Source organism: Apteryx mantelli, chromosome 5 (genome assembly GCF_036417845.1).
Source record: "Apteryx mantelli isolate bAptMan1 chromosome 5, bAptMan1.hap1, whole genome shotgun sequence".
Taxonomy (NCBI): domain Eukaryota; kingdom Metazoa; phylum Chordata; class Aves; order Apterygiformes; family Apterygidae; genus Apteryx; species Apteryx mantelli.
In genome coordinates this window covers 46,053,576-46,076,626 of record NC_089982.1, presented here as the reverse complement: position 1 = coordinate 46,076,626, position 23,051 = coordinate 46,053,576, and the positions used below count along the sequence as shown (strand labels likewise).

The window sequence follows — 23,051 nt, the reverse complement described above, 5'->3', positions numbered from 1 at the left end:
AGACTGTATTTTAACAACTGCCTGGGCATGCTGCCTCCTTGATTAACACATACTGTTCCCAGTAGCCTTTTCAAGAAATGTGAAATATCATCTCTCCTTTGATTTCTCCCTTCCCCATCCAGGACCTCTCAGATTCTCAGCTGGAGGTCTACTGTTGCCATCGCACACATCTTAGGCATTAGAGTTTGGGGCTATTTAATATAGGTTAGTGCTATGCTGCCTCTCCCACCTTCCTGCTCCTTTCAGCCTCTTTCTCGTGACACCACATTTCTTTTGCACAAGTAACAGTGCTAATTCCACACCAAATCATTTCACTTGGGAGCCCACCTGAGGAAGCTCTGCTTTCAGACTCCATGATTGCATTCATGAGGCCTGCGGGACCTACCTAGCCTTAACCCTGCCTTACCTGCGCTCCAGTTCAGAAGCTACATGGTTCTTGTCACTAAAGAAATCACATTTCTCTTCAGTGAAGTACCTTCTTGATAAGAAACAGAAGGGCTCTAACAAGCACACATACCTTTTCATCTTGGGAGTTTGAATAGCTCTAAATCCCTCTTGCAGGCTTTGATCCTTGTCGTCTTAGTGTACCTGTTAACTGAAGGAATTTGCATTTTTCATCAGTCAGTTAAGATGCATCAGACCATGAGCTATGTCACTGCCTTGCCAAAGGCTGTCTCTATCCACACTATTCTTCAGAAGGGCCACAGAACAGTGTGACATTGTGAAAAAGCTGAAGGCTGTGCAAACAGCTTTAAAAAACAAAAAAACAGGACCCATGTTCCACTGCAATTGGGAATACCTAATTAGTTTCTTGTCATGAAGACATGGACTACGTTTTGAAGATTAAAAACCAGAAGGTTACTAACCATTAACTGGGTTAATGAGATGTGTAATCCACACAAACAGCTCTTCCCGCTCTGCTGTGCTCCATTCCTCGGTTAACAAGCCCATGGCCACGGGAACCAAGCGCAAGGCAGCACACTCTGGTGCACACAGCTGCAGGAGCCGCACGTGGGGGCACTCGAACCAGAGGCTTCCCCCAGGGAACGTGGGGACAAAGTGGCTCCAGGCTCTAGGGCTCACTTACAGCCTATGCACTTTTTTTAACCTAAGCAAGGCAAACTCAGCTAAAGTTCTCGATAGCTTATCTATCTAGACTTTACAGAGTCATCCATACAAAGCCAAGCTACAGAACTTACCATTCCCAGACTATAGGACTTCAGAGGAGACCTGTAAGGTAAGTAAAGTCAACAGCCAAGAGACTGAAAACTGGCAACCAGTTCTGGCTTTCCCAGACAGTAAATATTAGCCTGGAAGATAACCACTGACACTGCTCAGGGATTACTCTCATAAATGTAGCATTAGCAACTTTTCAGAACAGAAAACTTTTCAGAGCAAGAAGTAATATTCCCTATTTTTTCAGAGCAAGGAAAACTGTCAGAAACAGAAATACTGCTAATTTGTTTTCCCTAATATGTTTCTCTTCACCTATTACAATCAGCAGATCCAAGTTCAATGCTTTTACAAAAAACAGTTTGTGTTTAATGGTGTAAATAACTTTTCTGCATGTTCAGAAGTTCTCCTTCTTATTATGCCTCTGTGGGTCTTGCACAATTCACCCTTCTTTAACCTAAAGGGAGAACTGTGCTTCATATATTGCAAAACCTAATAGAGAACATCCTCCATGTTTTTATAGGTTTGGTTTTTTTTGTAAAAAGTTTCTCTTGTAGATCAGAGATGGGTACAAAATTCTTACATCCCTGCCATGGTGTAACATAGGTATTAGGCCTCTTAGTCTAGTTTCAAGAGCAGTAAGTTGATCCCGATTTTTGACTTTCGGGACTGCTATTTGGAGGAAGATGATATGTAAGCAGCAAAGAGTAGTAAAGGACTTTGACTGACAGAAGGGCAAGAGAAGGAATTGATTACAGGATGCCACCAATGTTTACAGGGGTTTTGGTACCATCGGAAGTGTGCTGTTTGCACTCCTGGTGCCAGGAGCTTGGCTAATGAAGAAACCTGTCTTCAGACATGTTGGCATAGAGACCTCCTCCTCCCTCCTTCCTACCATACGCTGTTTCAGTGCATAAAAGGGTATTCCTTACATGAACTGGCTGGCACTATAATCCCACTGATTTGCCAAAGGAGCCTTTTGAAATCCAAACACACAAAAGTACATTGATAGACATGGCTGAAAAACAAGAATTTCATTCCTAAAATATTAAGTGTTATAAGTTTCAGCATTTAGCTTTGCTCCTAGGTCAGAACTTGTGTCTTCTGTAGCTCAGTTGAATTGCATAATCTTTTGATAAGAAACCTTCCCAGGCAAAAAATGTTTGGGGAAACATGTATTTGTTTATGCAGACATACTGACTAAGGTAAACTATAAGTCAAAACACTACCAACTGTTCTTCGGTTCTGCTTTAGAAATTATTGTCAGGTTCATTTCCTGTGAGCGCACTAAATTTTATCCAATTAGCTCAGGGCAGGTAATACAGAATCCAAATCCAAATGTGTCCACATGGACACATTTCTCAGTGGAAATTCTGTTTTTGGTATCACTGAAAAAACCCTCAGCCCCAACAGGTGTGATAAAAGGTGCCTAAATAAAAAGTAACAAAATATTTTAATGTTTGTAAGTATGTAACATTGAAGTTGTCTAAATTTAGAGATAAGGGGTTCCTATAAAGATCCATGTTTATTCTGTAAAAGTATAGTAAACCCAAAAATTCAAATATTTTATTTACTTCACCTAAAAAACAAGCAACCCATAAGTAAGATATACACAGGCTTCTCAGATTTATCCCTAATAAAATTTTTTTAAAGATTTATACAATTTCTACAGAAACATACAGTGTATCAAAATCTGCATAAATCAAATTTATAAAATATGTAGAAATGCATAGTGATATTATCATCAACTTACAAAGCAAGAATATGGGAATTATTTTTTCCAAGCAGGCTATAGTAGGAAAAAGTCATTAGAGCAACAGCTTCTTACGATCTCATGTTTTGTAAGGTTTTCAGTCCCACATACAGATTCATATTCACATACAGCATCAGCTTTTAATGAATTGCACAAAATACCCATTTAAAATGCACACCCGCACAATTTATGTGCCACCTTTCTCTTATGCATAGTAATATGATTAAATTAATCTACCCAACACACAAAAACAGAGTCAGTTTTCATACACACAAGGAACAAGTACCGACACACACCCTTATTTTCCTTTTTCCAGTTTCTCCCTCCTTTATTTTCTATTTTCCATACCTCTTAAAGGATAGATGAGAAGTTTAAAGAAACTAGGAAAGATCCCAAATCAATATATCAGTGCAGACAGCCCTATAAGGATCAAACTCTGTCACCAGATATGATACATAACCCTTGTTAAAGTCAACAGAAGCTGCATGCAATGCTATTCTAGATTTCAGGGGAATATTCAGTCATATTTTAGTGTGACATGTTATAGACATAACTCTTATTAAATCAGTACACTCTGATGTCATCAGTATTTAACAGTCACAAAATCTTGAATAAGGAAGGGAGGATAAGTCATTTCTCCTCCACGTCTGTTCATTTAGAGTAAATATTTATACCCTTACAGGAGTTCCCACTACAAACTCCCATTCAAAACATTTTTAGCAATTGCTTCTTCACATTCTGTTTTGTACACTATAGCACCAAGCGGTTGTATTTTGTGTTCATAATCCTTCAGAAAAAGTTTTCAGTGAAAAAAAGAAAAATTAATATGAACAGATGTGGTTTCAGGATTCCCTCTTATCAAGTCTAAATCTGGAATCCAAACTAGTTTACAGATGACCTTTTTAAGAAGTATGCACATGTGTTAATGAGCTATGGGTTTGTTTGCTTTTTTTCCAATTAAAAGTTTCAGCTCACCTCTAAGTGAATTCCATTTAAAATAACTCTACAAATGAAGAATTGGATTATTTCTAAGTTTTATATAATTGTGCAGCTTTTTTTTTTAAATATGTAAGGCATGATATAAACAAGTAAGTTAATGCTTATAAATTTTTAACTGGAATTGAGAGAGTGCTTGCTTTCATCAGAATGTACCACATAGTGCTACACTTTACACTAAGCTCTTCCTTGCACTATATAAAAAGCATTTAGTTGCTTCAGCATTGTCAAATATACCAAATGCAAGGAACAGATCCTGGGGCAACATCCCCAATTTTGGATTCTAATGAAGTTGGAGCATCTGCAGCCAAGGGGCACATGAGATTTTCTGGGAGATCTCAGAGCACTTTTTTCTGTCGTCTGTGCTTTGACTCACCAATAAGCAGTAAGTACAGTAGCCAGACTGGCAACAGAAATTTCTCTTAGGTAACACAGTATTTACACAGGGTTGTACAGTTGATCCCTACCATGGTCACAGCTCAAAAAAAAATCTACTGTATAATTTCCAACAAATGCTGTTCTTGTAAAATAGAGAAATGAAAGAGGCACTAAATATGTTGAAATTCACCTTCTGAAAAAGCAGCATGACTGTGAGAGAAGGCCACCCTGGCTAATGACCTGTGGCAGTGCTTAGTAAGATGTAAAATTAAATAAAAATATACAACAGGTTGATAATCACCAAGTTCTATGAAAGTCTGGTTACTCCAACCTTTTCAAGTGTGTGTAAAAAAACTGCCTTCAGACCCCTGAGTGTATCCCAAAGAAGACGACAATGCTTTTAACTATGTTCCTATGAAACATAGCTAACAGCACATTAATTTACCAACATCTTAAAACAAAAAGATGTAAACATCTACAGAGTTTAAGGTAAAGCAGTTTTGTAAACATTAACTGCAGATGATAATGTTATTGTAATAATCACAGTTCATCTATGTCCTTCATCCAAGTCAGGAGGCTCACAGCTTTACAGAGTTAATAGTTGCAGCAGTTTTCAGGCTATTTTCAGTTCTGCACAAATTAATGTGTCAGTAGGTAGGTTTTTGTTTGTCTACACACTGAGAATGTTGTTCATTTCCCATTTTTGCGTTGCTTTACTGGAGTCACACTCTGAAATAAAGACTTGATGTAGGACCTCTGAACGATCCAAGCACTTCCCTGATGGAATATGAGTAAATCTGTGCAGATTCTGGAAAACAAAACCACCAGGAACATACATACCTACATACATACATACATATATATATATACATATATATATATTCTTCACAACTTTAGTATAGCTATTTACTGTTACAGAAACAAGTTTCAGGGTCCCTGTGGAAAGATCAGTTCTATACTCATTATATTACTTGTTAAACCTAGATTTTCATATCCTTCATATTATGAAATGTTTGATGCATTTATTCACTTGAAATATCTCACATTTCTCTGTGGAAACACACTGCTAAAAAAATAAGCAAAACAGTCTAAAATGCCTCCAGCATTTTTATCCTGTAACAAAAAAGAAGAGTAAGTCTTGAGGACAACTCTATGAGAAGTGTCTTTATTGGGAAGATCTTCCTTTGGTTAGCTCTCATGTAAAGTAACCGTAACAACATTAACTACATTGGGAAAAAGCAGTAATTTTGCTTTGTTTCACTGGTAACAGGAAGGAGGAAAAAAAAAAAGGAAAAAGAAAAAGGGATGGGAGAGCAAGTCTGTCCTGCAGAACAACAGCAGACAGCCCAAGAGCTTGCAGACCTATTGCATCTAACACATTCAGACTGGGACTCGCAGGTTTGGCTCCTGCCACACACACCCCTTGCTGCAGCACCTGCATCTCCCGTGTTTGCCGAGCAGCCTGTGACTTCTCCTCTGTGGGGCCTCCCCATCACCCCACATGCACGCGCACCACACCCCCATCACGCGGCCCAGCACATTTTGGAGCGCTAAACAGACGTCTGGCCAAAGGCAATAACCTGGCAAGAGCCGCCCAGGCTCTGGCTGTTTGGGTGCTGTCACCGAAGCCCCACTACTACACACCATGCAGCAGGAGCACTGAGGTTATGCTCAAGCTGGCACACCAGTGCTTATTCCATAAACAACCAACCAACCCGATAAAAATCTCCTGGCAGCTTTCATTTACACTAGGCCACAACATTTTTCAGCAGTTCGTAAGCATTTCATTCCTTACACCCTTTCATTAGAAGAAACGGTCGTACCCTCTGCACTGCACTACAGGGAGTGCCAAACTTCTATTTGCTTGGTTACAACATACCCTTGGTGGTCCTTTTGCTCTCCAGCATGCACCCCCCCCCCTTTTTTTTCTTTTTGGAAACCAATCACTGTTTTGTTCTGCAGCCTAGGCTGTGTCTATTGGGTTTCCATATAACTTGTAGCAATAAGCAAACAATTACACAACTTGGTACCACTGTGGAGGAAATGGATCTTCTTGCATAAAAGAAATGCTCGGAGAAGAGCCAAGCAATGTGCTGCGACAAACTAGAAAGGCTGGAGAAATAACAAGTGCTGTAGGTTATTCTGATATTAAAGCAAGAGTCAGCAGACACTGAAACACTGCTTATTGATTTTTAAATTTTGCATTTAAAGATTTTTGTCTGTCCGAGCAGCACAAAAAAGCTGAGTGGAAACAACATTCTGCTGCTCAAGGTTTCACAGCTCTACGCAAGTATCACAGAAGGTGGGGTGCTTAAAGGATAACAGATGGATTTCCCTGCACTCAGCAATGCCTGCATCCTTCAGAGAAACAGTCCAGGTAACCAGCTAATGAACTAATAAAAATCCAGTATCCTAGACAGACTGAAGAAAAAATCCCCAACAGAGAGAAGATTTTCTTAGATATAAGACCAAGTTATATGTGGATGTATCCAAGGATAACAGCACCCTTAGACTACCCTATTTTTTAGAGAGAATCAAAAATAGAGACATTAAGTCTGGTACTTACTAAATAGGCTGTAACAGCCTTACACGTATATCAGCCAACATTCCAAGTCCTTATTAAAAATTCATAGATTTTGCAATAGCATTATAATGGCTCCACACCCATAATTCACAACAGAGCATGTTTGCATAGAGAATGGTTAATGAACAGGAAAAAGAAATACTGAAGAAGGCAAAGACAACACAAAAAGGCAAATGACGAGTAAAGCCATGTTTTGCTATTCCTATGTACAGCTTAAAACATCTTCTGTCTTTTAAAGAGAGTAGCACTTCAATTTAGATATCCCAAAATTAGATACAGTATTGTTCCTAGCTGCTAAAAGCACGTCAGCTTTTAAGTTATCTTCTCGCAGCACCCATTTTACAGAGAACTTTCTTGATAGCAAGTGTACCAGCAGAGAGGTTGATGGCACAAAAAGCTTTTACAAACTCTGTTGCTGGTAGTGGACAACCTCTTTGCTTCCTCTGAGACAGGTGCTAACTCCTAACATACCTGTGGCTGCACATGCAGCCTCACAAGATTTTCTTTAAAGATTTTTCCTACAGAATACAGGAAGCACCAACAAAAGCATCTTTCCCTAGGGGAAGTTTTTCCAGTAAGCAGGGATTTCCGAGAATGTCTCATTAACAATTTACTTAGTTCAGTTAACCTTGTCATAGATGTCTATTTTCAGATGCATGTGGAATAATAATACTAAAAAGAAGGTGCAACAAAACAGGATGCAAATAAAATTTGTTTCCAAATGTATCTGTTACATACCTTGAAGTATTGCCAATCCTTGTATTCATTCAGATTACAGTGTGTAATCATAATTTTGGATCCATCAGGTCCTTTAGTTAAGCACTGATCATACTGCATGAGTTGATTAGCTTCATTGATTCGGAAAAGCTAACAGAAAAAAGATGACACCTTTGTAATAGTTGACTTCATAACGTAACTAAAATTTTAGAAACACTGAAAACACCAAAGAAATTGCATCATTCAAAATATCCTCTGGTGTTATTATATCTAGCTTTAAGGAGGACTCCTTATTTTAGATAACATAAAGCATTCTATTCTTATTATCTGACACTCAATTTTATGGATGACTTTCTGTTTGGATTTAGAAGGCTAAGAAACTTACCAAGTGAGACAAAAATGATAAAAATAGAGGGATCCCTATTTGGGAGACTTCTAGAAGTGTTTGATTAAAAGTCTTGGTATGGTTTGACAGCTAAATAACCCACTGCCTTTCTAAAGGTCTGGTAGCAAGTCTTTTGCCCTGGCCAGTATTTTCATCTGAAGACAGTAAAAGTTTGATATTTTATACATGGGGAAAATCAAACTAATACACACAAACAGATCTTAGCTACTTCTCATGAAATAATTGTCACAGGACTTTTTGAGGTAACATATACAGAAAGGGTATTTTAGTGGATGTTTGCTTAAAATCAAAGATGCATTTCCAGAGGCTATCCAATTAAGAATTAACTGAAGAGGATTTTTTTACAGCCTCACTCCATATGTGGTTTCAGGACTGTCATGGCGAGACTTGCCTGCATGAGGACAATTTCATTATTAAGCTGTTTTTATTTTGGTTTAAGTCTACATCAGTGTAAGTAAGGACTTTAAATGCTGAAAAGTTATCCAACTCAAAAAGGAGATGTAAATACAGAATAGCCTTTAGTAGTCTTAGTAGTGTGGAGAGGTTTGCGAAGATTTAGGTGAAACAGGATAGTACATAGTGGATTGCAACCATCTATTAGTAATTAAGTTTTGCCAATTAATTTGTAAATGAAGCAAAGACAAATTTGTATTCCATTTCTTATCTCCTGTGGTGGAAGATGAGTTACTCTACAACAGTATTTTATATTTTCATTGCAGCAAAACAATTTTGGTAAATAATTGAGCCAGAGTAAGGGGGGTACTTCCTGAAGGATTAATTATTAAGTGAGGATAAATGATGAATCATCAGTGATGCTAAGAGCTGCGGTTGTACTAAAGCAGTGATATGGTTGCTTTAAAACACGGTTCTTGCTTCCTCACGCACCTACCTCTCTGCAAAAAAAAGATTGGGAATTTATTTCTTCAATTTTGTGCAGTTTGTGTTTGAAAAGATGTTTTCAGACCCCTATATTTTAGGAATGTCAGTATGCTTAAGGAAAATCCCTAACTCCCATTTTTGCAGTTGGCACATAAGTTATTTTATGTACAACTTTAACAGAGAAATGGCTTTGTTACCTTCCACTGCAAGCAATTCTCTTTCAAATTTTCCTCAAAGCTACTTACCTGATTTCCTCCCATTCTGTGACATGGCCCAAGTTCAACAAAGCCACCATTGGTGTGCCCCATGCTATCGATACAGTAGGAAGTTTCAAAGCCTCTAATCTGGAAAAAAAAGTTTTCACTTTAAGTTGGTCTCTAGGAAAAATAAGTGCAAAGAAATTCAGAAATTTCCACTTATCATTCAAACCAGAAACATTTATCTGCCACACGGATATCTAGACAAGACTGCATATGAAATTTAAATAAAGATGTTCACTTTTCTGAGAGAGCGTGCTACCCATACTAATTTGAGGGCTCTTATGAGTTAATGAGCACACTGATAACGCTATAGAGTTGCAAAGATCAGTTCCAAATTAATGACACTGAAGAGTAGCACTTTCAACTATTTTAATTTATTCAGTCTCCTGTTGAAGTGTGTTCAGCCTCTCATACCTTCATAAATGAGGCAAAGTAGGAGCTCTGTTAGGTTGTTCTCACCTTGTGGAAGGTGTGAGGAGATAAACCTGACATAGAACTAGACCTAAAAGTCTATATAATATACAATATGGAAACTTCAACCTTATGTCACTCACAACCCACTTCCCCTGACAGAGAGAAAATTTAATCATCAATATGAAGAAGTTACAAACAGCAGTTACTGATGAAACTGCAAAAAGTCACAACCCACTGACCAGTTGTTCAGAAATACATTCTGAAACAGCAATTCTGCTGCAAAAAAAAAAGAAAAAAAAGATGAAGGGCAGGCACAAGCTAAGGATAAAGAATAAAAATCCTGCCAGAAAGAACGCCTTAACTGCTGATTATCCCATCTTCCCTTCATAATGATCAACACAAAGACTTTATGACGCACATAACATTCTAAACCTATTTTCCTTGCAGGAACCTCTTTCTTATTCATGACTGTAGAAGTGTAGAAGGAAGTCTAGAAGACCAAGCTTAGATTAGAGACCTGGCTTTCAAACAGAGGGCTAGGGAAGATGAACTGCACGCTTTCATTCCTGGCAGTTCAGAAATGCAAATAGTGCAGTGTTACCAATATGTGCAAAAAAATAATAATTCTCAGAGTACAATAACTGACAGCCCATGAGGAGCTGAAGAAAACTTTAGAGAAGTCTCTGAACTCCACTCTTTCCTGTTGCTCCACCAGAGCCCCCAGAGATGTTCACTGTTCTCAGGAATAACTTCCCATAACGTGTCTACTATTATTTTCTTCTCTTCAGAAACTATCAGCTTAATGAAGAGAAATATATAACACACCTTTCTAACCCCTTATGTGGATTTAACAGCAGGTCTAAGGCTGATGTACTAACCTAATGCTTTATGCTAGTTTTTAGATAAAAAATAAAGTGGCATTGTTCATCTTGTCCCTCAGATACAAGACCTATTTGTATCCCCTTCCATCATGCATATACTCTATATCACTAATTCCTCAGAGAAGTTAAAAAAGGCACTCATAGTTATAGGAATATGTATAGATCTGTCTTTTCTAGTGCTCCTTCGAAGATACAAAAATTCCATCTGTGTCTGATGATCTTTTCTCTAAGTCCCCAAAGAAAAAGATTATCACCTATTAATCTTTGCGAGTATTCCTACGCACACAGGATTCTCACTTTTCAAAACAAACAAAAACACAAAAAAACCTAAAACAATTTCAAAAAAAAGAGACACCACTGAAGACAGGTACACAGATAAAAATTCTTTAAGGAAATGTGGAACTAATTTAAAACACACACACACACACACACTCACACTCACTCTCACTCTTAAAATACAATTTTTTGTTCTGTCTGAATACTGGTTACAGCTCTACAGCTCTCTGCCTGGTATCATTTACATTCATATAGCAGTAGTCAAAGAGCCTGTTTTCAGATCCCAATCAAGGAACAATTGCTTCCTTTTGAATTCCCAACTTTAAAACCAACACCCTTAAAATAAATATAGGTTATATGCTTTACATACCTCTCCCCATTCCACATTTTTAGGTGGTAAGGGATAATGTGATGTTATGTCATATGCTATTTCTTCCATGAACCACTTAAAACTTTTGCAGTTGTGATCTTCACGGAATTTTTTCAGCTCAGATATATCTCCATAGGGAAGGGCTTTTGTCTCTGGCCGACTGGCATAAAAATAATCTTTATATTCATCCCACCACACTTCTACAACTCTGACGTAGTTCTGTGAAGAACAACATTGTTGCTACCTCAAAGCGCACACAACAGGTCAAATATAACAGCATGTTAATTCTACAAATATAAGGATTTTTCTTCTAAAAATGCTAGCGTGAAATTGTTTTATACCACTAATAATTTGTCATCTTTGGCAGATTATACAAGACAGAAATGCTATTCTCAGATGAGAGTCTAGAGGTGAAGCCAGCAAAATAAATTGACTTAATGAGCGTATTAAGTATTTTTATAAGTTTAGAGAATCTTTGGGAAAGAAAAAAAAGATTCTTCAGTTACAGGCACAGTCATTGGCTACATAGCAGAAGTACAATTTAGAGTTTGTTTTCATCTTCTATATTACTAACACAGTTAATGACACGCATTAGTCCACAATGGGTGAAAAATTTAAGTCTTAAACCGGTCAGCTAATGACACATCAAGGAGATTTTATCTCCTTATATATATATTAAGTAAAGTAGTTTATTGCTGCTTGAAGGAAGGAAAAAATGGATTGCTCGTCTGGTGAAAAAGCCTCTCCATCACATCTTTCTACTCAGATTCTTTGATGGCCTTCATCTCTACATTACCTGTACACATGCCAGATGCACACCTCATTTTGTACAGTTCTTTCAGCATTGATGACACAGTGCTAAAACAAAGCCTTAACAGATCTGACTAATGGCACAAATTATGTGATTTACTTTAATCCACTTCCACAAAAATTGAACAAAGCTGTAAGAAAAGCACATCTACAATGTGAATAGGAGTGACACTGAACAGGGCGAAAGCTGTTCCTGGGTACTGCCTTGTGCAGAGAAGCTCCTTAATATTTAGGAATACTCGGCAGGGTTTGTTCTATGCAACAAGGAGATGACCAGACTCGTGTAAGGTGTTTGGATATGCAGCAAATATCTTCGATCAGATTTTTTCAGATTAGTGAAATGGTTTTACAATTTCAGACAAGACAAATGGCTGTTGCTTGCCAGCACCAAAAATTGAAGCTAACACTTACTTATATTGCCTCCCATTGCTCTTTTCTCTGTCTCTATTCCCAGCTATGCATATCTTTCCCTACCTTGCACTGGTCCTAGTGCTCGTTTGCTCAAAATGTAAATCAATTCACCTCACAAATATATTACAAATGTTTTGTGCTTTTTTTTTTTTTTTTGAGGGGGGTGGTGCCAGGTTAGTTTTCTGCCACTGTAGTGAGCTTGGCTGGGGCCGTACTCTGTAACCATACCAGTAGTCATCATCACAGGTAACTTTTAGAAAGACAGCTCTGGGCCTGGAATTCATAAAGAACTGGGTCTGTAGAAATGGGATTTACAACTGCCAAAACACTGCACTAGAGGAAGCATAAACTAGACAATAGACAATCCCAACAGGAAGGGTGTCCCCTGGCTACGGGTAGAAACCTTACGAGAATGGAGTTCACAACCTGCAATTGGTTTTCTTGATTCAATTTCTCTCTTCAGATATGGACAGCCAGCTCACTCGAGGTGATGATGTCTACTTTTAGTATCATAGCTTGAGCAATATTTCTCAACTTGCAAGGTGCCTGAGGAGTTACAAACCTTTACAACAATGTGCAGAGTACCCTATTTTCCAAAGTGCCCTTCACTGCTGCTTAATTAACTGAAACAAATGCAGCTATAAAGGTCTGAGAGACACTAGATTGCAGCATTCACTCACTCAGGGAGATCTTGGGATCATGTCCTGCTTAGTCAAAGGCGGATTTCAAACCCATGATCATCATCTCCCAGGAGTGTGTTGTAGTTAGGCACTTCCAATGGGCACAGTGCAGCAGAGACTTGTGGGATGAGAGAATAAGTAAGAGGAAATATGATTTGTTTCTCAAAGGTGGGGAGGGGTGGAGAAGGAAGAAAGTTTCCGGGAGTCTCTGCTCTTAATATTGCTGCGATTGGCACCAAGATATCCCTGCCATGTGGATAACCATCTTAGCTTTATACACTAATTAGCCTTAGATGAAATGTTTGTTAAAATGCTGCTGACAATTTAATCAGTTAAATTTAAATTTGTTGTCTAAAAATCAAAACACCTTCAAGGCTGCAGCAAAACAGTACCTTTAATGTAGGAGAGGAGCCAACGTACACAGGGGGTGGATTTCCTTGCCAGCCTTGGAGACGATAGATGTGTCCAACACGAGAACAAGGAACAAACAACAGTTTCCCGCCACACTGCCAGATCTACAAGTTTAAACAACGATACAGATATTATATACATGCACAGGAGTTTAAGGACAAATACATAATAAGTTATGAAAGTGGTGTGAACTACTTTTCTTATTACACTGTGTGATACACTGAAGTATTTTTACTTTAGACATAAACTTGAACATAATTTGGGCCTGAAACGAAAGGCTGTATTCAGCACATCTTCAACTATACCATGAGCTTACTTAACTAAAGTACTACTTTTAAAAAAGTTTGCAGTCTCCTTCCATTGCCATTTTAAAATGACAGTAACAAATGAGTGCACAAAATCTGGAATTGGGTAGTTTGGTAACTACAAGATTAATAATATTTTGATTTAATTAAAGCAATTCATATACCATCACAAAGATGGGTTTTAGTTAGATGCCTACCACACAGTAAGCTTTTCCTAACACAGACTAGTAGGGGACAATGGTATCTTTGATAACTCAGTGCTCCACCTACGTACAAATATATTAATGATATTAGTTAAAGGAGAAGTCTATGAAAAATAGTTTCAAACACTATTTTGGGTCAGAGAATCAAAAGCTGCCACAAATACTTTGGCTACCTTAACTGAGGATTTATTTGCTTCCTGAAGAGATCAGGTTAATAACATGAAATCAATTTACTCATCAGTATTATCTGCAAAATTGAAAACAAAAACAGGTAAAGAATACATTGCCATTCTGAAATGCCTTCTCTCCACACATCTTTGGATAACCCATCTACGCATGGGGAAAAGGTATCTTAAATAATCTGTAATTTAGTTGTTCATCGTTTTGATGAGTTTAAAATGCAGCATCAAATCTAAATCCAAGATAGCTTTGGGGATGTTCCAAATTAGACTGAATTCCAGATTAGAAGTATATGATTTATCATTATTAGGAAAGATGGCCAGAATATTTTACTTCCTTCATTTCATGTTTTTTATTATCATATTAATTTTCTTACACAGTTTCATCAAAATAAACTGCCAAGAAATTCTAATATACAAAGCCATTATATTTGCTATCCAGGAGACAGCATGCAACACTGATAGAAGTGTTATTTAGTTCTTTTGAAGACTGATTTTGATCTATGTTAAACCAATCTGGAGCATCTACACAATCAGCAATGAATACCTACTTGAGTTACGAACTACTCTATGCAACTTCAGTCATGATTTAAATTGAAGCAAGATGGAGAATTAGAAGGATAAGGACCCTGTATATACAACATCCTCAATAACTGCCTTCTATGCATGAATTTACAAGCTGAGGAAGTGCACTCAGATCTTTCCTCAAAATCATTAACAGCAAGGTTGGCTGGGGAGCTCTGAATGCACTTTCAATAAAATTCAGCTGTGATTTCATAGATCACTGCGGAGGATATTAGATCAGAAATGCAGTCTCCAATTTTGTTGGTTGATTGGGACAGATTCCTGCTGTCTGCCACTTGTGTCCTTATGAATACTAAAGTTGCAAGAGGCTAATGCTTACTATCTTGTATTTCCTGCTAACTGAAGACCATGTATATGTCTAGGACTGATAATAAAATCTTCTGCAGTGATTATGTACCATGCAGTTACAGTGTTTCAATTATGAAGATCTTTCTTTTTGTAAAGAAATTCTCAGAATTTGGAAAAGTCTATGAGATCATTTTTCACCCCTAAAACGCCAGGGAGGAAGGAAATAGATACTTCATCGCATCTCTATATACTTCACATGTATCTATGCATTAACTGCACGCTTGTTTTTCTCTATAATCACTTTCATTAGAAACAACATTCTCCTATAAACACTATAAGAGAACTCAAGATTTTTTTTTTTAGTAAATAAAATAGATTTTTCTCTCAAATTTTCCAGTACAGTTTCAGATCAGATATTCAGGTGCAAGCATAACCCCAAACCATTAAAAATCTAGGTTACTCAGCTCCCACAACCCTAGGCTAGCTCTCTGAACATTTCTGGCCCAAAGCCCACAAGGAAACACTGAGAAAATACACGTCTGTCACACTCCACACAACAAAACCTATATTGGGCTTCAGGAGGCAAAGGTAGTGCAAATCAGAGATAAGTTCATCCGGATGCCAAAGAGAAATATTTACAGAAGACGATCTACTAAACTCAATTAGCTTTTAATTTTTGATGTTACCTTGTAAGAAATTTCAAAATTTTCACCACCCCAAATCTGAAGACCTGGATCATAGAGACCCAGTTCGAAGAAGAAATCACGTTCAATGGCAAACAAGCCACCAGCCATTGCAGGGGACCTGAAGGAAGAACACAATGTAATACTTCTTGCCAAGAGGATATGACAACACTCAGAAAAAGCATTAAGGGAGCAGCTCACCATTAACATATTATAAAGATTAGATTAACGGCAATACATTAAAAAAATCATAAAGCTTTGTCATAAGCTTCCAGTGATTTTCTGAAATGATATTTGTATGATTTTAGGTGAAGTCACATATCTTATATTTATTTTAAATTATACAAAATTTTGGTCTGAATTACCCATTCAGCCAGTCAGCCACCCAACCTGCATCTACAGCTATACTTCTATTAAAAAAATGGTAAGAATCGGTGTGGCAAGACATTTGTCACTTGACATGCTTTCAAGTTGCTGAGGTAAGAGATGAGACTGCAGAGCAGAATGAAGTTTGTGTTCTGAACAGCTGCCACATTGAAACTCACTGCCTATTACGCCAGTAACAGAGTGTTTCCAGCTAAAGAATATCCTTCTATCTTCCCCCTCTGGCTCTTTTTCTACCACTGTCATATTACACCCTTTTTATTATCCTCAGTGAAATTTTTAAGAGGGCCTGGATTGAGTTGCGCACAGCATAAATTTAGTTCAGTTTTTAAAAAATGGCTCTGTGACACCCTCCTACATATGCCAAGGTTCAATTAATAAGTTTTAATGTGTCAAAAAAAGTTGCAGTTTGGATTACAGCATTTTTTTCCAGAATGGTTCTGACCAGAATTCTTGGCTAGTTTGCTTACCCTGAAATAGAAAGTAGAATATGTTAAGCCATTTTCAGTGCACATACCAAGCATTTTCCACCCGAGGATCAGTAAGTATATAAAACCCCCTAATGGATAAAACCTGGAGTCCCCACTGAGTACTCAATTTTAAAAAGTTTGTAAGGAAAAAGTGAATTCTTTCTGGCCCTTTAGATGATCTGCAGCACTGAAAGGAAGAGGATCCAAGTGTCCAGATCACTTTGGTGAGCTAAGTAAAACACAGGTGAAACATTAGCTCTTGACCAGATTTTTGAAAAACAGGTTGCTTTTAACACTACTTTTTTTTTTTTTTTTTTTTTGGAGTCCATTAAGACTTTTAACTTAGTTGTGCTCCTTTTAGTAGTAAGGATTATGTATTTTCCTTCTGCACATAAATATATTGAGAATTGTTTAAAATAAAAAGTCACCCACAGGCTGAGTCCCTATGGAGTCAGCATGGCTGGGGTAGAAGAAGAATAACAAAAGTAATAAAGCTGATGGATCTACCTGATCAGATGCTAAGAGCGTTTTCTAAATGCCCTTTTCCCCTTGTCTGCTTACTGTATTTTCTTCTGACATTGCCGTTGCATCTCAGGGATTCAAAGATTAGGAAGGCAGTGAACGCAGCAGGGCACAGTACTGCCCTGTGGTTTTTCTGCATTTTTGCTTACCCTGATCACCATAAAGGCTTGGCAAGTGCATAGGCCTCAAATGCTGAAGTTTCAGTCTTGGCCTCCAATATGCTGCCAAGCATGCTAAAGAACACAGTAAAAATCCACATAAGCTCAATAGTTTATTTTACAAGATAGGAAGAGGTAAGCTTTATTTTTTGGAAGAAGAATTCAGCCCTGAGGCAATTCTCATGTTACGAAAAGTTTGCTTCTGTGCTTTAAGCTGTGGAGTTTTCACTTTTGTTTTTAAACTAGGCAATTCTGGCTACAATTTTAGCAAAACCTTTAATAGGTCTTACTTGCCTTGGTATTGCTGCAACAAAATGCATATGGCCTGCACATAACAGATGTAAGAAACGTCTTTTTTTAAGACAAAGCATTTTAACTATCAAAGTATTATTAAACATAAGGTCATCTTTTAAACCATTCTGAGAACATGCGTTCTGTGTTTCTGGGAACAGTTTAAAGGATTTTAAGACCTGTTTGGATGGTAAACACAGAATGCAACAGCAATGTTTAAAACAGTTTATCCCCCTCTGAGAGAGTATTAAAGTTCCAATGTGGACAGCCTTGTCAGAAAATGGTATTATTTATATCGTATACAAAATGGAATAGATCAAAGCTTCATAACTTCCTTGCATGTGTTGCCATTTTAGCAAAGAACAATCATGGGTGAGGACAGAGAATTACCATCATAAGTTCTTACAATGCTTAAATCATATATACAAGCAATAGAAGACACCAGATTCTGAAGATGTAAAGATTGATTTCAAATGTAGTAACATGATTAGTTAAGTGTGATGGGGAAAGTAATAAAAAACAGAGCAGAACCACAACCTCCCAGTCTTGAAAAGCAATCCAGAAACCCTAGTTTCTAAGCAAAATTTCAAATATGTATGTGTTGGAAAAGAAAACATACCTCTCCTACAAAGCAAAAGAAAAAGGCTGGACTTATATGAAAATCATTAGAGTTCTCCCACAAAATAACTTTTTTTAAAGTTACATACATTAAACAAAAACCTCCAAACATATCTAGAACTTACAAATGATCTACCCGATATTCTTAAATAGCATGCTTCTTTGTCAGATGTGAAGCAAGCGGGAGAACTAAGACAAAAGGAATTTTTTTGGATGCACATGCATAATCCATGAGCATTGATGCATGCATCAAGCCATTACAGCAGCCTAAAGATTTTATGCATTACCAGCTAGTATGAATCCTCACAGCATGCTCATTATTTCAAATCAAATGGTTAACTAAGCACTTTTGTTTCCAATACTATTTTTTTAAAAATACTGTATATTTTTAAGGATATGAATATAGTTTTCCCTGGAAAAAAGTTATACAATATTTTACATTGCCAAATAAAAACCCATTATTCCAATGTACACCTTATTAACCACACAAGAGCAGGAATGGAGAGGCAGGAGAAGAAAGATAGTGAAGCTTTTTTGAGCAAATAATCAGCTGTAGCGAAATGGCTGATTAAAAAAGCAGCTGGTGTGGTTAGGAATATGAAGATTTTCAAGCTAAAAGTACATGCGGGTTTTAGTGGATCAATATCTACTTAAGGAAAAAGAAACGTGTAAGTAATTTAGCGATTACCGATACGGTTCAGTTTTTGTCTCTCTGATTTCCTTCTCTCGCTTGGTCAAAGGAACCCTCTTCCATAGCATACTCCAGTCCCATGCTCCTCTAGCAAACCCATCTTCGTCACCACCCCCTTGCGGTATAATCTTAAAAGTGTTGCCATCTATGACATCTATAAGCGGCACAGTGCATGTGGTTCTGCAGGGTTGTGGACGGTGACAGGGAAGATGCAGTTATGCGCGAGGACCCGCGTGGTACATTTACACCAACCGTAGTTCATGGGGAAAAGAGCAGGGAGGGAAAAACGAAAGGGTGTAAATAGTTATTCATTACAATTCACAGTATGTAAACAGCACTCTTTACCGATAAGGCTCAGTTTTATGTTTTCTTTTGGACTTTTCCTTGTGGCTTAATGGAATTCGTTTCCATAGCAAACTCCAGTCCCAGGCCCCTCTGGCAAAACCATCTTCATCCCCACCTTGCTGGGGCTCAATGGAATAATCATTCCCATCTATGTAATCTATTAGAGGTACAGTACATGTAGTTCTGAAACATTTATAGGAGGGAAAGAAAGAGCAAAATACAATTTAAGAAGAGTCATCTGTTTAATCTAAAACTTACACCATTCATCCTTCTTATAGAGCAATTTATATGAAAAGTCATTTGTAAATAAATTATTGTTTAAAAACAAAATCTCACTAGAAAAAAATAGAAAGGCCTTTCTATATGTTGTTTTAAGAGGTTCAAAGAGTTTAAGACACACTAAAAACAGAAAGGTTAGGTCTGAAATGCTAATACATCAGTACATTTATACTTTTATGCATACTCTTGACATCGGTCTTCTAATAAAGCATTGCTAGAGGCAACAGAGGAGCCTTTAGAGGCTAGGGTTCTCACAGTATTATTACTTCCCATAATTTCTATTTATATTAGATCTTAGCTGTCAATAAGTAGGATAAAGTCTTAGCTTTTACTATTGTAAATATGGATTTTCACTATTCTAGCCTATTCAACTGCCTTGCAAATCCAATCTCTCAGGAAAAAAAATGTTACTGGTGCTCTCTTAGCAGCAGCCTCCAACAGAATTTTTCTTTTCTGATTTGCCATATGCTCATTATTGTGATCTCTCCTATACAATATTCAATGAAGAAAAGACATCATCCTGTTATTCTCCCAAATTTTTCAAAATAAGTTTCCCGGTAAAACTGACCTAACTGAAATCTTATTTTTTTGTCTTAGGGCACTTCCCTCTTTTTAAGACAAGTGTTATATGAAGTAGAATATAACAAGTGGGGGAAAAGAAATGATAACACCGTGCTCTTTCTTTGGCAGAAAAATCTGCACGTTGCACCCAGTGGAAGGGGGTTTGGAACAAGCTGGCCAGAAAGCTGCCCTCAAAGCTGCCCTCCAGGCACTGCGCTCCTCAGCAGCAAAACCTCACGCAAGTCTGCCTTGGCGGGGAGCCTTCAAGGGGGAGTCTAAAGTTGCCTTTTTCCTCTCCTTCTTCCTCATGTAAAAGGGTAAGAAACTCAACAGAAGCACACAGAACATTTCTACCTTCCATCTAGCATCCTGGCCCCAAAACTGTCTTGAAGCTAAGTTACAGCCTTAAAAAAAAAACAAAAACAAAAAAAAAAAACCACCCTCTTCAAGAAAGTCCTGGTAGTGTGACAGCCTAATAAATAGTTTTTTAGGATTAAATAGTTATTTTATAGGATTAAAGAGTCTAAACAAATACACGGTTTCCTAAACACACATACCCCAGACTGCGCAAACTGAGAGCACAGAAGCGCAGCGCAACGACAGCATCTGGACAGCTAGAAGAAACGAAGGCCCCAGGGATCTGTCTTCCTTATCACCTCACTTGGATCCCATGCCCACAGCACAGGCAGCTCCACCACTTGACTCCTAACAAACACCAGGGCTTGCAGAAGCCCAGACAGGCTCAACCCCAGGCCCGGCTTCCTTATAGGCAATACTCCAGAGCACTTCAGATGAAACTAATAAGACCATATTGTAAGACCAAAGGTTAAAGTTATAAAACTCTTGATCACAGAAGTTTTAAATCCCCATTAAATCTAAACCTTTCTCTCTTATTGCTACTTCTCCTCTACCAAAAATCATGTTGTTGTTCAGTAGTAAAAAAAAAAAAAAAAGAAAGAAAAAAGAAAAAAAGGTTTAATCAGGCTCCTTATTCACCTGGAGTGGAACATTTCTATTACAGTCCCTCAGGTCATTGCAAAAAGACAAGATTCTTCTCATATTTAAACCTATGCTAAGCAAAATATTCAGTACACCCATTAAAATATACTAGCTGGAGATTTATTTGCCCAGCTATTTTGCTTTTTGCTTACATAGCTTTTATTCTGGGAGATAATAAAATCATCGTAAAACAAATAGCATATCAATTATAGTTCAAAAAGTGAAGGTTGTTACTGTGATTTTTTCCTTCCTCAGAGGCCAAGCACTGGAAAAACAGGGGAACATTACCTGTCCTTAGATATAGGAGCTACAAGTGGTGCATACCAATTAATTCCCACCTCACAATGGGCATCAAGGTAAATCAAAACCTTCAAAAAAATAGAGAACAGGGAAAAAGATGTAAAATCATTACTACCTCTATACACAATATCACGACAATTTAAGTTAGCTTTTTCTACATTGATAGATTTTTACATTAAAAACAAATAGTGAAGCTTAAATGAGCAAAATTAATCTATTTTTTAAAATAACATTCATAATATAAAACTAAGAATTTTTACACATCTAATTAAACACAGGAGGGAGAAAAAAAAACAAAAAAACCCCAGTTTTGAATGTAAACTCATTCCTACCTTTCCAAGCTTAGCCTTCTGGGCTCCAATGCTTCTAGCTTGAATTAAACCTTCCCTTCTCTCATTTCGAAATACCTTTACAAGGCCATTCCACTGCTTAATATACTCATCTAGTCTCTCTTTTAAGTGTGCTATCAAATAATGAAGAAAAGAAAAAAGTAGTATTTAGGTAAAGTTTAATAATCAGTTTTATACATACCCAAATCGAACTCTACTTAAAAATATTTGTCTAGGGACATTCAGGATTAAGAGAGTCTTTAATTCAACTGCTTGTACTACTGTTCACAAACGTTCGCTAAATGTAACGACAATGAGACTTGGGGTTCTCTGACTTCATGGCACAGGTTCTTCAGCATGTTTAAAGAAAAAGCAGCTGAAGTAGCTGGAGTTAAGTGAAAAACTCCCAGTCACTTCAATATATCATAGTGACTTTCAGGGCCTGCCCTGTATTTCAACCAACCAGACTAACAGAGAAGTTTTACTTTAGCATATGGTCTTTTCTCATCAGGTAATGCCACATGTTCTGTTGAGGGCAGAGCTGCGCAGTAAACTCTGAATCACTTTTCAGTTAAACACTTACTATGTTTTTCATTTTGCCTTACAAAGTTGTGTGCCAGTCTATTAGATCTGGAAACCTGAGACAAAAACCAACCATACTCAGATTCTTCCCCTCCTTCATCTAGGCCTGTCCCCACTTGGGGAAGGAGGGGGGATCCTTGGTAGCCAAATCTTCTAATGAAATCAATAAAAAGAAGTTGGAGGACAAGGAGTGCAATGGCTGAGCTGTGGCTTATCACACTGATGATCATATTAAAGTCCTACATAATGGAAAAAGATAGGAAACGTTTAGCCAAAAGGACTCAGTCAGTAAAAAGATAAGCTAGTGCATTGAGTTAGGATGAGCTATGCTTAAATGGTTTCAGATTTGTATTTGTACATTGATCTTTGCCAAACTTATCTGGAAACCACATTCCTAGCACACAATTAAAAAAAAAAAATCTTAGTGTTGCATAATATTTTTGCACAGATGATTCAGCTGAAAAGATTCAAAAGGCAGAAGGGCTGGCAGTCAGGCACTTGCACTATGAAGCTATACTGATTTAACTACTGGTTGTCATTTGAAATCTGTTTTGTACTGAAAGGTTTGAAAGAACTGCTTACACTTCAGTTTCTCTCAGTCAGGAATGAAAAGAAGCCACCTAAGCCAAAAGTAAGGCATCCGTGCAATAGTTTGCACCAGAGGAGCAGTTAGATGACCTGTATGAGCTGATCTAACAACATGTCAACAACAAAAACTGGAGATGCTGCTCATGCTCTGCTCCTGGGTCTATGATCCTACCTTACACCTCACATCAATTCTGAAACTTGTCTTATCTTGTGGCTGGATTACGCAGTTCACTAATCTGGCAGCAATCTACTTGACAAGAGAAGGAAATGGTTTTATGCTTGGTGAGCTGAC

General features: G+C 37.5%; 1 protein-coding gene across 1 annotated transcript in view; it reads right to left on the bottom strand.

Moving 5' to 3' along the window:
* Window positions 1-2,712: 2,712 nt before the first annotated feature.
* Window positions 2,713-23,051, bottom strand: part of GALNT7 (polypeptide N-acetylgalactosaminyltransferase 7) — a 76,079-nt gene continuing 55,740 nt past the window's right edge. The window contains exons 4-12 of the mRNA XM_067297906.1: window positions 21,593-21,723; window positions 21,249-21,328; window positions 18,774-18,956; window positions 15,646-15,763; window positions 13,381-13,503; window positions 11,088-11,306; window positions 9,132-9,230; window positions 7,623-7,751; window positions 2,713-5,108 (exon numbers count right to left, since the gene is read on the bottom strand). Of these exons, the coding sequence (XP_067154007.1) occupies window positions 4,971-5,108; window positions 7,623-7,751; window positions 9,132-9,230; window positions 11,088-11,306; window positions 13,381-13,503; window positions 15,646-15,763; window positions 18,774-18,956; window positions 21,249-21,328; window positions 21,593-21,723 (1,220 nt within the window). The 3' untranslated portion in view covers window positions 2,713-4,970. The remainder of the gene's footprint in view (window positions 5,109-7,622; window positions 7,752-9,131; window positions 9,231-11,087; window positions 11,307-13,380; window positions 13,504-15,645; window positions 15,764-18,773; window positions 18,957-21,248; window positions 21,329-21,592; window positions 21,724-23,051) is intronic.